The sequence below is a fragment of the Megalops cyprinoides genome, chromosome 15 (assembly GCF_013368585.1).
Source record: "Megalops cyprinoides isolate fMegCyp1 chromosome 15, fMegCyp1.pri, whole genome shotgun sequence".
In the NCBI taxonomy this organism is placed as follows: Eukaryota; Metazoa; Chordata; class Actinopteri; order Elopiformes; family Megalopidae; genus Megalops; species Megalops cyprinoides.
Window position 1 is genome coordinate 23,115,651 of NC_050597.1, and position 19,497 is coordinate 23,135,147.

Consider the following 19,497-nt stretch of genomic DNA (forward strand, 5'->3'; position numbering starts at 1 on the left):
GTACAGGAGTGCTGACTCTGGAAGACCAGGCCTTACACGTGACTGCGTCTGTGTGCCGGCATATACATTTACCAGATCCATTCATACCTTCTATATCCGTCTCCATCCCCGTCTAGGTGGGCTGAGATGGATCATGGATTATTTAACAAGGAAAACAGGTGCGCTTCTTTCACAAAAAAAAAAAAACAGAAAGGGAACATGGGGCTCCATTGAGGAGAAAGCCCCTGATAGCCGGTTTACTTTTTCTTGAAAGCAGAGGTTTATTGAGGTGTAAGAGGGGATGAATGGATAAGGGCAGCCATTGAAAGAGAGAGGGAGAGTGTTGGGGGGGGGGGGGTGCGGGAGCTTCAGGTGCATCTAAGCACGCTTCACCTGCCTAATGCTCTCGCCCACCACCTGATGGCCCGCCATCCACCTCCCGCTCCTCGGAACACCGGTTTTAACAGCAGATAAAAGCAAAGTTATCTTTTATTTAGGGTTACAGGAATATTGAAGGAGGTGAGAGGGTGAGGGGGGGTCGCCAGGTGAGTCTTTCAGAGGGTCCCTGAAGTACAGCGATAGAGGCTGTTGTGTTGTCGGATCAGGCTCGCGGTATGGAGTTAATACTGCCTACACGCGTGCGGGGAGACGGCCCTCGCGCTGAAAACGTGCCCCGGGCCCTCTGGCACCCGGCGAGCAGTCCCTGTTCCATATGCATGCAGCCTCCTCCGTGCCCAGCCCGGGGCCTGGCTCCCAGGGCCCGGGAGGAGAGCAGGGTGCAGAGCTGGGCCGGAGGCGTGGGCAGCGGGGGGGGGGGATGCTAATGACTCGTCTCGCCGGAGCCCGTCACGCGTCACACTGCGTGAGCGAGCGCCTGGCACTGCCATGCAAACACCCCCCCTCGGGGTCCAGCGACATTCAGACTGTGTGAATATGTCTGATTATCATGTAGCCGTCTTCTCCCGTTCCGAATGCGAACATATGGCTGTGTGTTTTGAGTTTGAGGCCTTGCTTGTCTACAGAGAAAGGGAAGGGTTACAGGGCTTCCCTCATAATAAAGACTAGGATGCAAGAGTTTTAGGAGTGGGACTGAGAGAGGGTGATGCAGAAATAAAGAGATTGGAGGCAGAAATAAAAAGTAAATAAAGGGATGGAAGGTGAGGTAAGTCAGGGATAGAGAGAAGGGAGGTGAGGTAATGTAAAGTGTGGGACAGAGAGGAGTATGGAGGAGACTCAGGTGAGCGCACTGAAGGGGTCCCTGTGTGAGAGCCATTTTGGACTGACCGATCCCCCTCCCCCATGTTTCTCCGCAGCCACAGTGGAGGTCCTGAAAGGCATGCAGGATTTGGAAGTACTGCCCGACGTGGAGACATATTCCAGTTACGTCCTGCCCACCTTCGACAGCCTGGAGACCGCCCGCGCGGCCCTTAAGGTACTGTCAGACTTGTGGAAGGGTCTCTGTCTGCGTGTGCCTTGTGCGCATGCACGTGTGTACATTGTGTGTGTATGTAAATGTTGTCTCTCCCTCTCCACAGGAAGCGGGCTTCTCTGTGGACACGGAGGGCTTTTCTGCGTCCGAGGTCCGGGCGGAGGCTGTGAACCTGCCGAAGCTGCTCGTTCTCTGTGAGTCCTAACACGCGGGACAGAAAGCCATTCTCCATCCCCTTCCTTTTTAGCAGCACAGTACAGCTCGAGGACAGGCTTCTGTCAGGCCAGGTTTTCTGTTCTGGCCACAGTAGGTGATCGCCCGTCTGTGAGGGCTTGTTGGCTTCTTTCCCCGTCGTTGGGGTTGAAGGTCCTTGTGGTATATCATGTAGGTATATATAGAGGCACAATTAAGCTGAAAAATGAGGAGCCTCCGTCATAGCTCCAAAATCATTTGTGCGATTCACAGAGAAACAACAGCACCATCACCCACTGACAGTCAGAACATCAGCATTAGCATCATTAACAATCAGTTCTGCTCATGGTGGCGCACCAGAGAACACACAGACGCTCTCACCACACACGGAATATCGGGGAGAGCAACTTCACGGGGCCGCCCCCAGAGCGCAGATGCATGCTGGGAAGGGGCGCTCATCAGCAGCTGCTTAATGTTTCGCCCGTGGGCTAATTGCCCCCCATCAGTGCTGCGACGGTCTCGCGCGCTCCTCTCTCTCTCTCTCTCTCTCTCTCTCCCTGCGCCCCGTTCACCCGTCCGACCTTTTAAGTGATTAGCGCGTGTGAATACGTGAGGATGGAGCGAGCGTGGCGATTTAGCAGGAGGAGGTAAATGGGTAAAGGTGCTGCTAAATTATGGATGCCTCCATCCCCCTCCCCCCATCGTGTTCGAGCAGCGCTTGCCCAAGCTGCCGCTGAAACGTTCGGCTATCGCACGTGCCCACGTCAGGCCGCGCCAAACGCGGACAGTCTGGCGTGGTTGGAGAGCGGGGAGCAGAGGCGAAGTCACCGATAAATGGACGTGTGCTCATTGGCTCCCGGACACGAGCAGGGGTCTGGCACTGTGAGATGAGCTGGCTGTGGGGGCCCGCGAGCAAAACGCATCAAATATTCTCCAGCCTCAAACAAAAACACCCCACCCTTTCCAGAATCGGAACGGCTTTTGCGAGCCCGTAGCTCCCGCCACGTTCTGCACCCCGGTGTAACTGTAGGCCCGTGTGGCCTCAGCCGCTGACGCGGGGTCTTTGTGTTTCTCACCCCCAGTGTCGTCTCCGTCCTGCCCTGCCGTTGACTTGAGCTTGTTCCGAGGGAGCCTGACCCTGGGCTTCAAAAAGTAAGCTCCTCCTGAATTCTCACCCTTCTCATCTGTGTTCTCATAAGGACAGTGAATATAGAGTCTGCCCTGCCTGTATAGAGCTGTTTGTGTATCTGTGTTCTTGTTACGATGTTATTTTATCGGGCTGCAAAGGTCTTAAAGAGGTGGTTGTTGGTAAGTGTGCATTTTGATTAATTTGTTAACAAAATATTCCTAATATTTGAATAATTGAAACCTCTTTTGCAGGCACTGTACGAAACTCCAGTGATATGTAAATAATGACTCACTCCCACTTTCAGGCAGGGAAACTAATAATATTAATTAATTATCTGTTATTTTATGCCATGCTCTTAGGCTCTTCATGAATATTGATGAGAAAAAGTAAACCTGGATTTATCTTTTTTTTTTTTTTAATTGAGCAAGCACTGAAACTCAACTAATTAACCAGTTGAATGGAGCGACCCAATAAGCGCTCTCGGGGTTGAATATTTGATTATTAGTAAATTTAGCCGCCGCCTTGGTGCTGGTCAATTGAGGAGATGTTTGTATATGTATGCTTAGCTGGAGTTTGCATGGTGTAGGTCTGTCTGTCTACACACACAGTGTCATTGTCTGCATGTCTGTCTGCTTGTGTGTGTGGGGCTGCTTGTGTTGCTGGCTATGTGCTGGATGCAGGCTGCTGAGATGTGCAGGCCTGGCAGCGAGAGGGTGGACGTGCCGAGCGTGTCGTGGGTGCCGATGCTTTTCAGAGCTGTGCTCCGACTCATGCATATGCACGGTGCCGTCCCGGAGCGGTCGCCTCCGAGCGGAGCGCTACAAATGCAAATGTGGCAAGCCCCCACCCTGCCTGCTGGCCTGTGGCCTTCCCCCCGGGCTCCGGTGGGCGACGAACTCACTCTCCGACCCCGGCCGCGGGGAAGAGCCGGCTCCAGGCTCACACCCTGGCGCTGTGGCGTGTTGATAATTTTGCGTCAGTTGTCTGTCCCACAAGCCCCTGGGGCCGCGGCGGTGCACGAGCACACTCCAAAAAGCAGAGTGGGAGGTTTCAGTCTTTGGAGAAGGTTGCGTGTGTGTGTGGTAAGCCTGGACTAGCTGATTTTTTTTTTCATTATGTTTACTGCAGCACAGTTTGAGGCATAAAGCTGAGTTCTAGCCACTGTTTTGATTGTGTCGGTGTGGGTGCGGGCGGTAAGCGTACCAGCGGCCCCTGTTTACACCCCTGCCCCCCCCCCCCCCGCCCCCCGCCCTTCTCATGTGATGTAACCTGATCTGTGAGGAAGAGGAAGGCGATGACAGAGGACGACGATGATGATGGTGCGTGTAAGTGGTGTGATTTAAATTACAGTCCCCGATAGCTTTAATGAAGTGGCTCTTGACCCGGCGGGCCGGTCGATCCTCTCCTAATCAGAACCGGGCGCGGCCGGCCTTAAACATGCGCAGAGAGCTGTTGACTCGGGAGCCGCGGCTGTCAGGGCGGTAATTGGGGTTGTCACTCGGGCGGGCTGCGGTGTCAGCGTCATGTCGCCTCGCTCAATGACCCGTTCCTGTCAAGCACAAGGTCAGAAGATAATTTAATCATTAAATTGAGCCCCCCCCCCATTCCCACCCCCCTACCCTCCAACAAGCTGACAAGGGTAAAAAATAAAACGTCGTAATGATAATTTGGCAGTTGACAAGTTTGTGTGTGTGTGTGTGTGTGTGTGTATGTGTATATGTGTGTGTGTGTGAGTGTGTGTGTGTGTGAGACAGAGAGACGGAGTGTAAATGTATGTTTGAAGTCTTTTCTTTGTTCAGTTGTCCGTCTTTCTGTGTTTGTGTTATGTGTTACAAAGCTCAGGTGTAGCCGGGTATAGACCCCTTGTTATAATGTGTACCCGGAGTGTGGCTGCTCTTTCACGGATGTGGGTGGAAGTTAGGCAGCTGCTCAGTCCTCCATCTTTGCAGTTTGTCTGGGATACCGACAAATACGTTTGCATTGATGTTCAGTTATGCAAGTTAACTTCTTTAGTGAGCAGAACTATGTACTATTTAGCAATTATAAGTATGTTATGTGGTAGTTTGTCAAATAAATCAAAAAAGAGCATGAAGCTATTTTTTTTTTTTTATTTTACATTTTAAGGAAAAAGAGCACTGCAGTTCTATTGAGTGTGGGCTTAATAAGGAATCAGATTTCAAAATTTCATTACTGTGTTAGGTTTTTTCTGAAGACATTCAGTCTTTTTACTCTACAGTGGAAATTAGCATACTTGAATTCATTTGAGGTTGAATTCTCCTACTGAGTTTTCAGTGTTTGTTCGAAATGTATCAGTCTGTCTTGTCCTTGTGTGAAATTGTCTCAAGGTGGCTGCTGCTTACCCTGCCCCCCCCGCCCGCCCTATTTTGTACATGCACTGGTCGAGAGAGACCCGTGCTGTCTCTCTGACTGGGCTTAGCTCGACCAGCTGCTCATTTCTTATTCTCTGCTGCCCCCTGCAGGTCGAGTGACGTGGAATGCATGACCAAGGTAAGTGTGACTGGTAGCAGCTGGAATCTGGGAATTAGCGGTGTTGATGAGCCGGCTGTGGGACGGCGGGGGTTGAAGGTCTCACAACTTTGTCCTTTGTGTCACGTTAGCCTGTCCCCTCTAATCATGGATCCTCTGCGAATTTCCCAGTCATTTAGTTTAGCCTACACACACACACACACACACACACACACACACACACACACACACACCGACACACTGTAGTTGTAGTTTGTAGCGTTGATACAGGAGAGAGTGATGAGCTGCTTGCAGCCTTGTGTCCCTTGCTGTGGGGATCCGCTGTTGCAGGGGGGCTTGAAGCGGACGCTGCAGTGTGAAGGAGCCAGAGCCAGAGCCAGAGACCGAAGCATAGCGCTCAGACCGAAACGCCCGCAGGGGTTTAATCTCATGTTCAAGAGTAATCATTCACATACAGTACTGCCTTCTCCGTTTTCATCAGTAGAATAGAACACTTTTCCGCGGCAGTGTCAGAGGGCTTTAAAAAGGAGCACAGGCGTTTTTCTGTAGAATGAGTGGGGTGCGGGAGCTGTGTATGGGCTGTACTTTTTTGCGTGTGTGTGCGCGCTGTGGGCGTGTACGTGTGCGTGTGTGTGTGTGTGCGCTGTGCGCGTGTGCATGTGTGCGCGTGTGTGTGCGTGCATGTGCGTGCGTGTGTGTCTGTGTGTGTGTGTGTGTGTGTGTGTGGTAGTGTGTGTGTGTGTGTGTGTGTGGTAGTGTGTGTGTGTGGTAGTGTGTGTGTGTGTGTGTGATAGTGTGTGTGTGTGTGTGTGATAGTGTGTGTGTGTGTGTGTGGTAGTGTGTGTGTGTGGTAGTGTGTGTGTGTGGTAGTGTGTGTGTGTGTGTGTGTGTGCGTGTGCGTGTGTGTCTGTGTGTGGTAGTGTGTGTGTGTGTGGTAGTGTGTGTGCGTGTGTGTGTGCGTGCGTGCGTGCGTGTGTGTATGTGGTAGTGTGTGTGTGTGGTAGTGTGTGTGTGTGTGTGCGTGCACTGTGCACGCGTGCGTGTGTGTCTGTGTGTGGTAGTGTGTGTGTGGTAGTGTGTGTGTGGTAGTGTGTGTGTGTGTGTGGTAGTGTGTGTGTGTGTGTGTATGTGCGTGTGTATGTGTGTGGTAGTGTGTGTGTGTGTGTGTGTGTGTGTGCGTGCACTGTGCACGCGTGCGTGTGTGTCTGTGTGTGGTAGTGTGTGTGTGTGGTAGTGTGTGTGTGTGTGCGTGTGTATGTGTGTGCGTGTGCGTGTGCGTGTGCGTGTGTGGTAGTGTGTGTGTGTGGTAGTGTGTGTGTGTGTGTGTGTGTGTGCGTGTGCGTGTGTTCTGGCTCTCTCCCTGTTACAGTGTGTCCTTCTCATCGCAGATTACTGAACTGCTGTACCAGGACCCGCGGTTCAGCCAGACGTCGGGAGGCCCAGCCGGTACGTTGCGCTCGGCTCTGCATCAGCAGAGATCAGCGTTGCTGCAGGTTGCCTGTTGGTTCTGCTTTTGCAGGGACCACTACCGCACATTCACCTCGTGCCTCTCCCTTTCCTTAATCACCGCTCCCAAAATGTGACAGCATGTCACTGTGAGAGATGTTTGTGCTCATGTGTGTATGGGTTTGGGTTTTGGGTATTGTGCTCTTGTCTCTGCTGTATTTGCATCACAGCTGGTTATTTCATATCCACATCAAATATCAAATTTCATAGCAATCCAGTCAATTCAGGGAGTGGACAGAAATTCAGACCAATTTCGAAAAATCTTAATATGAGTGAGTTTCAGACGGAATAGAGGTGGAATTAACCCAAGCTGTTTGCAGGCTGCTACCTGTGTGTTCTCTTCTCCGGTCTCAGTGACTGGCACGGTCTCTGCTGACAGGGTCGCTTTGCGTTATTAGCCCGGCATCCCCGATCCCGCCTGACCGATGCCGTGTCCTGACTGGATGTCAGGGGCAGGCAGAGGGGACACCGCTGTCCCCCCTGCCGAGGGAAAGTGACACTCGTTGGCTCATCCGAGCGGGGCCTGCGTTTATGCTGAATAAACAGGGTGTCTCTCCCAGCGTCGGGGCGATGTCAGAGGGAAGGGCCCCGCGCCCCCCCTCTCCCCGCCACCCTGTCCCGCAGCCCGCGTGGAGCTGGTGTTGTGGCGGGTGGGAAGAGATGGAGACGGTCTCCGTGTCACATCCTGTTTCCCCCGCGTGGCGGGCGCGCCTGTGCCGGGCTGTCAGGGCGGCCCGGGACGGATTACTGTGCGCTTCACTCAGTGCGGAGCGAGCCGCGTCCCGTCAGCGTCACACACACACACACGCCCCGCTGCACCGGCCTGACATCCCAGCACACGATCCCACTTATCTGGCCTTAGCTTGATCTGACACTGAGACCCGTGTGTGTGTGTGTGTGTGTGTGTGTGTGTGTGTGTGTGTGTGTCTGTTTGATTGCACACATGCATTGGAGTGTAGTAGTATGCGGGTATATAAGCATACCTAAGTCTGTGGTGTTATTTTGTGTTGTGTGTGTGTGTGTCTGTAAGTGAATTGAGTTTGGGATGTATGGTGTATGGATTGTAATAGTACCTCTTAGCAAACAGTGTTGCTTGAATAACTTGTGATCATGTCTGCATCAGAGTGAATGGGTATGTTAATGTGTTGGACTGGTGTGTAAGTACATCTGTCAAATATACCAATAAGTAAGTAAATGTAAATGGTGTTGTTGACTATGGACCTCCTGTCCCCCCCCCCCCCCCACCTTCAGAGGCTGTGTCCTACTTCCTGTATAACTTGATTGACAGCATGACTGAGGAGGAGTTGCTGGCCCAGGAGGAGAAGCTCAGGCAATACTTCCACCAGCTTAAGAACACGGTACAGATGCACACACACGCGCACACACATACACACACACACACACACACACACAAATACAGACCAACTTGCACAGTGCATATCACGATGCAGATCAACTTCAGTATAGGTAAAAAAAAACAGTTTATAACATAATTGAAACTGTCTCGTTGTATAACCCAGAGCTACAATCAACATACTGTAATGCCCAAGTGGCACAGCGAAGAGGGTGGCATGAACTGAGCCAAATATAGGAGAGCTGTAATCACAATCACGCAGCACAGTGGTAATCAGGTACCCGGAGCCTCAGGGAGGTCGGTGCTGGCCAGGGTGAGCGTCTGGCTTCAAGGAGCCGAGAAGCTGTCTGAAGAGGAGGGCTGGCAGTCTGTGGGAATATAGCCAGTGCCTCTGCTGTTATGACTGACATTAGAGAGCTCATTTCACCACAGGGGGACAAGAAATGGTTCGTACTTCGACCCGGATGTGTGTCCACAGACACACGTACACGCACTCTCATACCCCCCCTGCTCATTAGCATGGTAAATACTAACATGTACCTTCTCAAACATTCCTCTGCTAGCTTCATGGCATCAGTATCAGGTGTTGGTCAAGCCCGATGACTGGCTGTCTGATGACTGACTGTCTGGCCTGTTTTCACTTGTCCAGTTTAAGGGTTATACGGGGAAATTCAGACTGGTTTTCATCTGGTGTTAAGTTTCCGGTTGCAACATAATGTTCATTTGCTCTGTATTTTCTTGTCAGAACGTCAGAATCCCGGTCAACATCTACAGAGGAATCCGGAACCTGCTGGAGTCCTGCCATGTGCCGGAGCTCATCAAGGTGAGGCCCACCTGGGCTGGGAGAGAGCACGGGGGCTGTGAGCCCTCAGAGGCTGGAGAGGGCCTGCGTCCCCTTCGTGTCCTGTCAGCTGCATGTCTGCTGTAGCAGTGTAGGTGGTGTGTGGGGGTTTGTGCCTTAGCAGTGCTAGGTACATGCTGTAGGGGTTTGGGGTACACGCCGTGGAGGTGTGGGGTACATGCTTTAGCAGTGTTCGGTTATGTACTGTAGCAGTGAGGGCTATGTGCAGCTGGGGTGTGGGGTACGTGCTTTAGAGGCGTGGGGTAGGTGTGGGTCACGTGCTGTAGCGGTTTGGGCTACACGCTGTAGAGGTGTGGGGTACGTGCTTAAGCAGTGTTTGGTTATGTACTGTAGCAGTGTGAGCTATGTGCAGCTGGGGTGTGGGGTACGTGCTTTAGAGGCGTGGGGTAGGTGTGGGTCACGTGCTGTAGCGGTTTGGGCTACACGCTGTAGAGGTGTGGGGTATATGCTGCGTGCATGTAGCGTTGCGGACACGTATGTGTTTGCGTCTGACGCTAGTTTCTTCCTCCCTACAGGATGTGGTCATCCTGGTTGACGGCAAAGAAGCGATCGACACCTTGGACATCCCAAGAGTGAGTGTGTCGGGCCTGGGCTTTTCCAGATGCATTGCAGAGATAGCTGTGTCTGTGTGTGTGTGTGTGTGTGTGTGTGTGTGTGTGTGTGTGTGTGTGTGTGTGTGTGTGTGTGTCTGTGTGTGTGTGTGTGTCTGTGTGTGTGTCTGTGTGTGTGTGTGTGTGTGTCTGTGTGTGTGTGTGTGTGTGTGTGTGTGTCTGTGTCTGTGTGTCTGTGTGTGTGTGTGTGTGTGTGTGTGTGTGTGTGTGTGTCTGTGTGTGTGTGTAACAGCTCTATTTCTCTCTCAGGGAAAAGAGGGGAGGGGTGTAGGCCTTGAGAAGAGGCTGGAGGAGCTGAAGGCAGAGAACAAGCCCCTGGGAGCCACCCTGAAGCAGCTGATCCTGTCTCTGTGCGCTGAGGAGGTGCGCCCCCCCCCCCCCGTTGTTTCTCTTCCAATCCTGAGCTCAGGTCTCCGGTGGCCACTTCCTGTCTGTGTCCGAGGCGTGCGCCGCTAACCGTGTTCCGGTTTCCCCTCAGAAACTGGACCGGGCCCTGGAGCTGAAGGCTCAGCACGAGGAGGACATGGCCGTCGGGGGCTACGCCGCGCTCATCAACCTCTGCTGTCGCCACGACAACGTGGAGGAGGCGCTGAACCTGAAGAGAGAAGTGTGAGTAGGACAGCTGTCGCGCACGCACACACACAAACACGGCACCGCCGCGCTGCGATCGCCGTTCCGGCAGCGCGTTAAAGTTTAATGGCGGCGGAGAGGATCGATGGGATGCAGGGAGACGTTAATGCAGAGGCCCGCCCCGCCCCGCCCGGCCTGGCCCCATCCGCGCTCCTGCCGTCATTACCGCCATCCTGCGCCGCGTGACGCGTCGCCCTCACCTTCAGGTCCGATCTCGGTCCCCTTCACTCACCCTGCGCAGAGAGGGGAGGGGGAGGGGTCCGGGAGAAGGGCGATCTCTGAGTTTAGGGACGAGCCGCTCTTTGTTCCCCGGGGCGGCTCGCTGGTTAGCACAGAGATCAGATCCATACAGGCCGCCCGCGATTTACTGCGGTCCACGTTAATTACATGTCGAAAAGTCCCAAGCGTTGCTGAGGATGCAGAATCGCTAGTCATAAGGACAGAGAAGTTCTGGCAACGAGAGAGAAGCTGGTGACTGAGAATGAGGGCAAGAAAAAGCTGGTGAAAAGCAGCAAAGTAAAGAAGAGGTTTTTTTTTTTTTTTTTAGTTGTTTTCATGCACCGGACCCTGTGAAGTGAAGCCAAAGATGATTGATTCATTTGATCCTTAGTGCGTGTGCTGCCTGGCCCGTAAATGAAATGCGCTCGTTTGTCGGTGCCACCTCATAGCAGGCACTGTATGAATAAACTGGCCTGGCTGTCCTCGGGGTGCACAGATGGTTGCGTTTCCACATCCACATCCTGTCCCCAAACAGTTACAAAGTGCCCATCACAATGCTGAGTGTATATACGAAACTTCACGTATCTGATACTATATTTGAGTGTATTTCTACACTATTAATATCATATAATAATTGATTTATTGCCGTGTTTATTTAAAAGAAATTCCATGTTCAGCCAGTGTTGTGGAATGAGTCCCTGGGAGAGTAGAATTCTGTAGATAAAGATCTGTGTGACAGCAAGGAATACATTGTGTTTGTCTGTGTTTTTCCATACTTAGTTCAGAGCCAAGCCAATAGGTTTAGTAAACTCCTCTATCCTTGCACACAAGGAACTCGGGAAGTTCAGAAGAACAGGCCCTGACCACACCTCTGTCTTCCCTTCCAGGCAACGGAAGGACTCTTCCGTGGCCCTGGACGCCGGCAAGTACCTGGCGCTGGTCAAGGTTCTCTCCAAACACGGAAAGGTGGACGGTGAGTGGGCGGGGCTTCCCATCCGGGGGCGGGGCTGACACCATGTGACACCGGCAGGTGGAGTGAGGCACGGTGGTGCCAGTCCTTCCTCAGACTGCACACCAGGCCACAGGTTTCCTGGGACTGTGGAAGCTGGAGGGAATGGGCTCTGCCTCTTGCATCACGGGAGACTGCCCTCGCTCCCGTCTGATAGCTGGCAGCTGTCGGAAGCTGTCAGCGTCTGCAGCATTGAGCCTGAAGTGGTCTGCAGGGCTGGGTCAAAGGTCAGGGGGCACAGAGCACGGGCTTGTTTTCTGGATCACAGCCACAGAACCACTGATGTTTTTATGATGTGGATTGGCTAACATACTGCCCTCAGTGAATCCAGGTGCACATTACAAATACACTTTCAAGAATTTGATATTTACGATGGATTAAATTATTGGATTCAAGTGTAATTTGCATAGCTTGTCCATTTCACACATCCATTTTTCAGCTATTTCCTGAAACTATACATGTGACATTCCTTATTCCGTGATGCTATTCCACACTTTGGATGTGATTCTGTAAGTTATGAGTCCAGTTCCATAAGCATGACACCATAGTTAACATTCAGTGGCACAGCGGACTACGGTGTACCAGAGCAGCTTCTGCTCTGAGACGTTTTGAAAACGAGGAGCGCTCCTAATTTGTTCTCAGAATGTGTGTATTATTACGGCCGCATTTCTGACAGTGCATCACTGCGTGTCAGTGGGACTTTGAATGGGATTTTCAGGGAGCCAGTGTAAAGTGGAGGTTATCTGAATTCCCCAGCGGGTTTCAGAAAGCACGCAAGCCGCAATTACAAAGGAGGGGAAAAAAAAAAACGTGTTTCTCCTGGCTTGTGCACACAGAGTGACAGTAAAAACACGCATTTGTCGTTCTCTCTCTCTCTTGTATTTTTCTTTCACTCTTTCTCTGTTTTCTCTTCCTCTCTCCTTCTCTCTCTTTCTTTCTCTCTCCCCCCTTGTGTCTCTCTCTCTCGCCCTCTGTCTTTCCCTCCGTTTTCTCTCTCTCTCTCTCTCTCTCTGTCGGACACGGATGTCTCCCTGGCGCGGCGGGCGTAAATTACAGGACTCTCGCCACTTTAACAGAATTACGGAAATCGGTCCTGATACTAATGGTATATCATGTCCGCCGAAAGTGCTTGAAACGTTCGGCGCACAAATTTGCATGTGAATTCAAGCAGAGGCGCTGGTTCCTGGCGCAGCGGCCATTAGCCTGACTGACTGGGCAGGCTTGTCATCCGCATTAGCACAGCTCGCTGCCCCGGCGTCGCCGAGCGGCAGGCCAGCCAGCCCGGCTTGAAGATCATGACTTGTGGCACGGCTGCTCACGGGCTCCAAGCTAATGGCTTTGTTGTTTCTTTCTCTCTGTCCCCCCCCCCCCCCCCCCCCACTTCTTCTACCACCACCACCCCCCCGCTTCCACCGGCTCCCTCCCCTCTTTCTTACTTATTTATCCTTTGAAGAAGTGCACGGGTCAGACTTTGAGAGCCTTCGAACGTGACCGGGTTTTGGCAGGAAGGTGACTGGTATTAGAAACGGTGGCAGTGGTCTGGTATACCTCCTTTTTTTTGGCCATGTTGGTTTGGGCTCGTGCCGCGCTGAGAGGGCTGCTATTCCCTCGCACGGGCCTTGGCGGCGAGGCGATCCGAGAGAAGCGGAAATGCACAGCCACTTGGATATCCATTTATTTGGACTCGGAGATGCCATTGGCAGTGTAGTAGAGGGTGATCTTTCCAAAAGGGAGTTGTTTGTTATTTAGAGTTACCGCTTTATGTGTGTTTTCCTGTGCTGCAGTGATGCGTAAACAGCGTGGTGTTTCGGATCAGGGGAAAGGAGCCCGGGGGGGGATGGCCGCTCACCTGCGTGGAGCCAGCAGTGAGCTCCGCCCATTTTCCACCTCCCAGCTCAGGGCCTGCAGCTGATTGGCCAGTTTGTTATGCCTTGTGGCGGAAGGTTGAAAGTAGGCGCAGAAGTGGCTTTGGCCCTCTTATCCCCCGCTGAGACAGGCTCAAAGCACCCTGCGAATCTCCCGCACCTGACAGTCTTCGCAGAGGGACCCCAGCACATGGGTGTGGCCGGAGCGTGGGTCACCGCTCCTGTGGCGCGTACCCGAGTCCTCTGCCCCCCTCGCAGGAGGGCCGCATCCGAAGGTCGCGACGATTCACGCCTCCGGAGGAGAGGAGAAGGAAACAAGAGTGCCGTTTAGATCCGTGACTCGCGACAATTATGACACCCTGTTGAGAGAGTTAAACTGCACGAAACGGCACAACACAGTACAAAAGCAAGCTCTTGAAAAACGCAGCGTGACCCAGATGGTGTACACCAACTACCCTCCCAACACAAACCCCCCCCATCCCCACACACACACACACACACACACACACGCACACACACCCCCATCCTTCTGTTTTTGGCCCATTAAATCTGACAGTCGAGCGTTTGTATCTCATTTGCATGACAACAGAGAGAGGGCGAGAGAGACCGGGAGCGGACAGGAACAGAGAGAGAGGGCGAGAGAGAGGGGGAATGCGCAGGAGAGGAGAGAGGTGCGTTGCGTGGATGGCGAGGCCTGCGTGGGGTGCGCCACCGTCGCCGCGCCGGGCCTCTCGACGGCGACGTGCTCGATCCTCTCTTCAGAGCCGAACGCCTCCCGAGTGGAGTGGAGCGAGGGGGAGACCCCCAAGCGCGGCTGAATGAGCACTTCTCCCTGACTGCAGCAAACAAGCAAACAGCCGAGCAGGGGTCCCCCCCCCAAACCCCCCCGCGCCCCCCCCGGGCTGCTTAACCCCTCCCCCGCCCTCCACAAAGGCAAACACACATATGCACTCCCTCAAATACCCATACACACGTACACACACTAATACACACACGCACCAACAACTTCACATATGTACAGACATCGCCAATCACAAAACACACCCTTCAAACACAGACAGAAACACACACACACACCACTCATCCCCCTGGGCCCTGCACACAGATAAACGCGCACACACACATGCCAACAACCTCACATTCACACGCACCAACAGCCACACAGATACACACACACACACACACACACACACACCCCCACCACCAACCACACAAACATGTGGGCACACACTCAAACACACTCTGGAATACTAGGCCAGCACGGTTAGGTTTTACGCGTGGGGGAGTGTGTGTACGCTGAGAGGGGGGGAGTAGATGTGGGTGGAGAGAGGCCGCTCTCTCTTCGACCGGGCTGAAATAATTAGTATCGGCGGTACAAACAGGCCCTATCAGTATCAGGCCATTAGTGTGCCTCTAAACACAGTGTAAACACATCTTAATTATCTGGCCCAGTGACAGAGCAGCTGCTCTGGGGGGTGGGGGGGGGGGGTGGGCGGGAGTGGTTGGGGGTGTGTGTGTGGGGGGGGGGGGGGGGGGGGGGTGGCGCTCGGTGCGTGGAGCAGCTGGGAGCCGGAGTCGCAGCCCTGGCTGATAAAAGCCTCCATTACGGTAGCCGTGGCTCCCCAAGACCAGGGGCCCGGGGCTAGCAGGCCTCGCCGGGCGCTCGCCGCACACCTATAATTTGCAGTCGCACTCGCAAAAGAAATGATAAAAACCGTGCTATTGTGGGAGCGCGGTAATTGTAGTCTCGTTTAGAAATGCAAGTAGTAATTAGCTGAAAATTGGCATTATACTGCGGAATTTGCATTCCTGCTGGGTGTAAAATGCTGTTTTAATAGCGGTTTGTTTTCCCCACATGAAATTATCTAAGGGCCCTCTCGTCACCTCCCCCTCGCTCGCGTTCTCTCTCTCTCTCTCTCTCTCTCTCATCCGGCTCCCTCCCTCTCTTTCTCTCTTTCTCTCGCTCTCGTCGGGGGAGATCTCTGGCTCGCCGCGCCGCACATGGGCGCTCCTCTCTCTCCTCTAGAGGGGCTCAGGTGCCCGGGTATCATCGGGATGCGGAGCGCTCCCTTCTCGTTTCGCTGTTCTCAGATCAGTACAGCGATAGCTCTAATCAGGGAGGTGTGAAGAGTTCGGGGCTCACTGTTCTGCCCCAATGAATGTGTCTGTCAGTCCCCGCAGAGGTGGTTAATATCTTGAGAAATGTGAGCACTGATCGATCAATAAAGCACACAGAGGGTAGCCTTACTTCTCTGAACGTGTCGCCTGTCTGTGTGGACAGACTGAACTAAAGCGGAGGATGTCCTGAAGTAGCAGTGGCTTCCTGTGAGCACTTACTAGAGATCAGTAAAGCATGCAGGGTAGTCTTACTCCCCTGAATGTGTGTGTGTGTGTGTGTGTGTGTGTGTGTGTGTGTGTGTGTGTGTGTGTGTGTGCGCGCTTGCAGAGGCGGTGGACATCCTGAAGGAGATGAAGCAGAAGGACGTGGCGGTGCGGGACGCCACCGTGGCGCTGATCTTCCACGTGCTGAACATGGCGGGTCTGCGGGGGGACGCCGCCACCGTCAGGCGGCTGCAGGAGACCATCTTCTCCCTGGGCCTGGCCAAGCCCACCGCCAACCTCTGCTCCCCTCTCATCACGGCGTACCTGGAGAGGTGAGTGCCACGCCCACCCCCCCAGCCCTCCCCAAAGCCTGCCTGTCCGCCCATCCCGGGCCGCTGGAAGGCATGAGCTCAGAGGATGACTCAGAACCTCTGCTCCTCTTCCCCTTTGTGGTTCTGTTATGTTTGAGGGTCTGTGTTTCATTTGAGTGAGCCTGTGAACTTCCTCTTACTCCAGAAATGGAGAGGAGAGGCGGACTGGCGGAGAGGAAGGAAATGGTTCTGGTCAGGAGTCTGACCGGCTGAGCAGACGGGCTGGGTTTATTTCAGGTTCCTGGGCCAGTCTGGGCGGGGCTTTGTGCTGCGGTGGGGTGGGATGTCAGACAGGTGTTGGGATCGCCTCACACGACCCCTGACACCCCGCCTCCCCAACGCAGCCCACCCCCCCCCCCCTTAATTACTGCCAGTCATTTTCCCCCCGCTAATTTAGAGATGGCTATCGTTGCCTGCTTGCGAAAGCACAGTATGCAAATCGGACAAAAAAAAACACCGCCTCTCAAAGCCGGACCCTCACCCCCCCCCCAGTTCCCCATTTCAGGTCTATTTGTGAGAGCGGCTTTTAAGTAGATCATCTCATTTGCATGTTAATTATGCGCGGAGCGCTAATTGCCGGATTCGCCTGCGTCCGCGCGGTGCGTTATTAGAGACAGGAGTGCCTGGCCCTATCCCCCAGCATGCACCACTCCGGGAGAGAGGCCCCGGCGCACACCTCCGCACGTGGCTGCCCCGCCGCGCGTGCGCTCACCCCGGCGGCCCCCCGGGGGCAGCTGCGCGGCTGTTTGTTTTCCGGCGGCCGCGTCTCGCAAACAGCGCCGCGGTTCACGCTTTAATTGCTGGCTTTTCAGAGATAAGGTTTGCAATTTTCCCCCAGGTCCGCCACGCCCCGTAAATAAAGCCCCCCCCCCCCCGGTCCCCCCTCCTCCCGCGACGGCTCGGGGAAGTAAACAGGTTTCCTCCCGCCGCTCCGCTCGCGTCTCGGGCAGAGGGCACCCTCGGCGCCGATAAGACACCCCGCTTTATCGAGAGAGACGCGAGGACGGCGAAGACGGTGCTCTCCGTGAGGCCGGTTTGCAGCACTTTGTTTTGTAACGGTGCTGTATTTGTGGGGCGCTTGGGTTTCATAAGGAGCAGGAGCGGGAGGGAGCAGCTAAGGGAAGCGTCTCTGTCAGGGGCCCGGAGTCTCGGTCCCAAATCAAGGTTGTTAATAATGGTGAAAGTACCCCTCTCTCTCCCCCGTGTATCTGTTTCTTTCTGTCTCCCACCAGTCTGTTTTTGTTTTTCCTCTTTCCCTCTCCCACTTCTTTGTCTCTCTCATTCTCTCTCTCTCTCTCTCGCTGTCTCACTTGTATATCTCTCACTCTCTCTTTCCACTTCTCTCTCTGTCTCTCAGACTCGTTCTCTGTTTCTCTGCGTGTTTCTTCCTCCGTTCACCTCCCCCTTCCCTTCACCACGTGTCCTGCCTGTCTATGTCTGTGCAAGTCTTTCAGTATCTCTTTCACTCTGCCTCTCTTTCTCTTTCTCCCTCCATCTCTGTCCGCCTTCCCTTCACCACCTGTCTCCCCTCCCTGTCTCTCTCTCTCTCTCTCTCTCCCTCCCTCTCTCTCTTCCTCTCCTTCCCTGTCTCTCCCTCTCTCTCTCTCCCCCTCTCCCTCTCGGCGGCACCATTCACGTCAATCCAGCGAATCTCGGGGAGGACAAAGCGAGTGTCACTCGGTCGGTAGCGTCTCATCAGAGTGTCAGGCGTAATGACTTAATGAACACTTCTTACCCAGATTTACCCTGACAGCCAGTCAGGCGCAGTGTTGTGAGAGCCGACGGGCGGATAAGCCAGGGACTGGATCCGTGTCCGCCATTATCCCTCCCCTGCTCTAATGAGCCTAACAAAAGGAGGGGGCAGGAACTTTTCTTTTGTGAGCGCCGGGCGGAGGGGGGGGGGGTTGAGTAGATGGCGTTCCGTGACACGTACGCAGATGCGGGCTTCGTTTGAAAAGGGAGAGGCGACTGTCAGACCGTTGGCATCTGGGACGGAGAGCGCGGTTCTGCCAATGCCTCTCAGAGAGACTGAAAGCGGCTCTTTCTGGAAGCGTTGTGGCGTTTCTGTTTGGGGAGTGAAGCGCTGTGTAAAAAGTTTGCATGCGGGGAGAACGAGAGAAGGCCCGGGGTCGAGACCGGGTGTGCTGTACAGCTGCTGTAGCTGCCACCCTGTGCATGAGGCAATATAATACCCTCCTTGACGCACACACACACATACAGACACACATACACACACACACACACACACCTAGAAACACTATGTTGTTGTGGAACACCGGAACACGGTACAGTACATGAACTAAGAGTGTGTGTGTGTGTGTGTGAGAAGTAGTGATGACAGGGGTTCTGCTCCTCTCCCCTACCCTCTACACACACACACACACACACACACACACACACTTTTCATCGTGCCGCAACCCTGTCAGGGGGGACAGCGGCGAGGATGATAACATCTGTGGAAATTTCTGCGAACAAAAGCGAAGGCTGGAGAGAGCTGAGAGTGAGGACAGGAAATGCGCTTTCTTGTCTAATCCTTCAGGTTCCTCCTCACAGCGCGCTCGGCACCCGTCTTTTTTTTTTTTTTTTACTTAATTGGCTGGAAAGTACTTGACATGCAAAGTTAGTGACATTAACAGGGAGCGTGTTTGAGTAAATGTGAATGTGCAAGTGACAGCTAAATTGTACCTAGGGAAATTATGAAGCCTTCAACATGGTTAATTCTTTTTTTTTTTTTTTTTTTTTTTGGAGGGGGGGGGGGTGGGGATCAGTTGTAATTGCAATGCTGGTTGCCTCATCTGGACTGATGGAAATTCTAAAGAAAGGGAGTGGGAGTGGGAGTTGGGGGGGGGGGGTGTAGGGGAGGGTGTAGCATGTTCCCCATCATGGTCTTTTGTGATGGTCCAAGGCGATTGGCTCAGTGTCCACGACTTTGTGGCCACTGCTTGTGTTCAGCACCTAGAAGGTATAAACTCTGTACTCCCTATTAACACCATGTCTGTCCAGTGGGTGGTCTAACGTTCCTACCACAGTTCTGGGGATCGAGGGAGTTCTGGTTACGTTCCCTGGGAACTTTTTTTTGTTTTCATGTTTAGAATAATATATATTTGGGTCTGTTGCCTTGCCCCCCCTTTTGCTGCTCTCTCTCCACCTCTCTGCCCCCCCCCCCCCCCCCCCCCCCCGCACTCAGTTCTCGGTCTTGAGAGAGCTGCTCAATCACGCAGCTCGCGGGTGAATTGCCTCTTGACTTCGGTTTGATGAATAATGTTGTTGCTCTTCATTTCAATTAAAACCGATTGCAGGAGAGCGGAGTTTACGTTACGAGCTCAATCACTCCTCTTTGTTTGGATCCTCCAGCCCCCCTCAAAGTCAGCACCAAGGTCCCGCTCCCCTCAGCCAGGTCTCCCCCCCCCCCCCGCCATATAATCTCCCACTCCGAAACCTCTGCGGAAATAATACCCTCGCTCGACTCGCCGCCACTTCTCCCTAACCCGCTCGCCCCCCGACCGCGACCTATCTGATCTGACCTCTGCGT

General features: G+C 53.6%; 1 protein-coding gene across 1 annotated transcript in view; it reads left to right on the forward strand.

Moving 5' to 3' along the window:
* lrpprc (leucine-rich pentatricopeptide repeat containing) overlaps positions 1 to 19,497 on the forward strand; it is a 51,640-nt gene that overhangs the window by 9,842 nt on the left and 22,301 nt on the right. The window contains exons 12-23 of the mRNA XM_036546618.1: positions 1,293 to 1,411; positions 1,515 to 1,602; positions 2,683 to 2,752; positions 5,210 to 5,237; positions 6,605 to 6,662; positions 7,974 to 8,080; positions 8,822 to 8,899; positions 9,454 to 9,510; positions 9,799 to 9,912; positions 10,028 to 10,158; positions 11,286 to 11,371; positions 15,719 to 15,926. Of these exons, the coding sequence (XP_036402511.1) occupies positions 1,293 to 1,411; positions 1,515 to 1,602; positions 2,683 to 2,752; positions 5,210 to 5,237; positions 6,605 to 6,662; positions 7,974 to 8,080; positions 8,822 to 8,899; positions 9,454 to 9,510; positions 9,799 to 9,912; positions 10,028 to 10,158; positions 11,286 to 11,371; positions 15,719 to 15,926 (1,144 nt within the window). The remainder of the gene's footprint in view (positions 1 to 1,292; positions 1,412 to 1,514; positions 1,603 to 2,682; positions 2,753 to 5,209; positions 5,238 to 6,604; positions 6,663 to 7,973; positions 8,081 to 8,821; positions 8,900 to 9,453; positions 9,511 to 9,798; positions 9,913 to 10,027; positions 10,159 to 11,285; positions 11,372 to 15,718; positions 15,927 to 19,497) is intronic.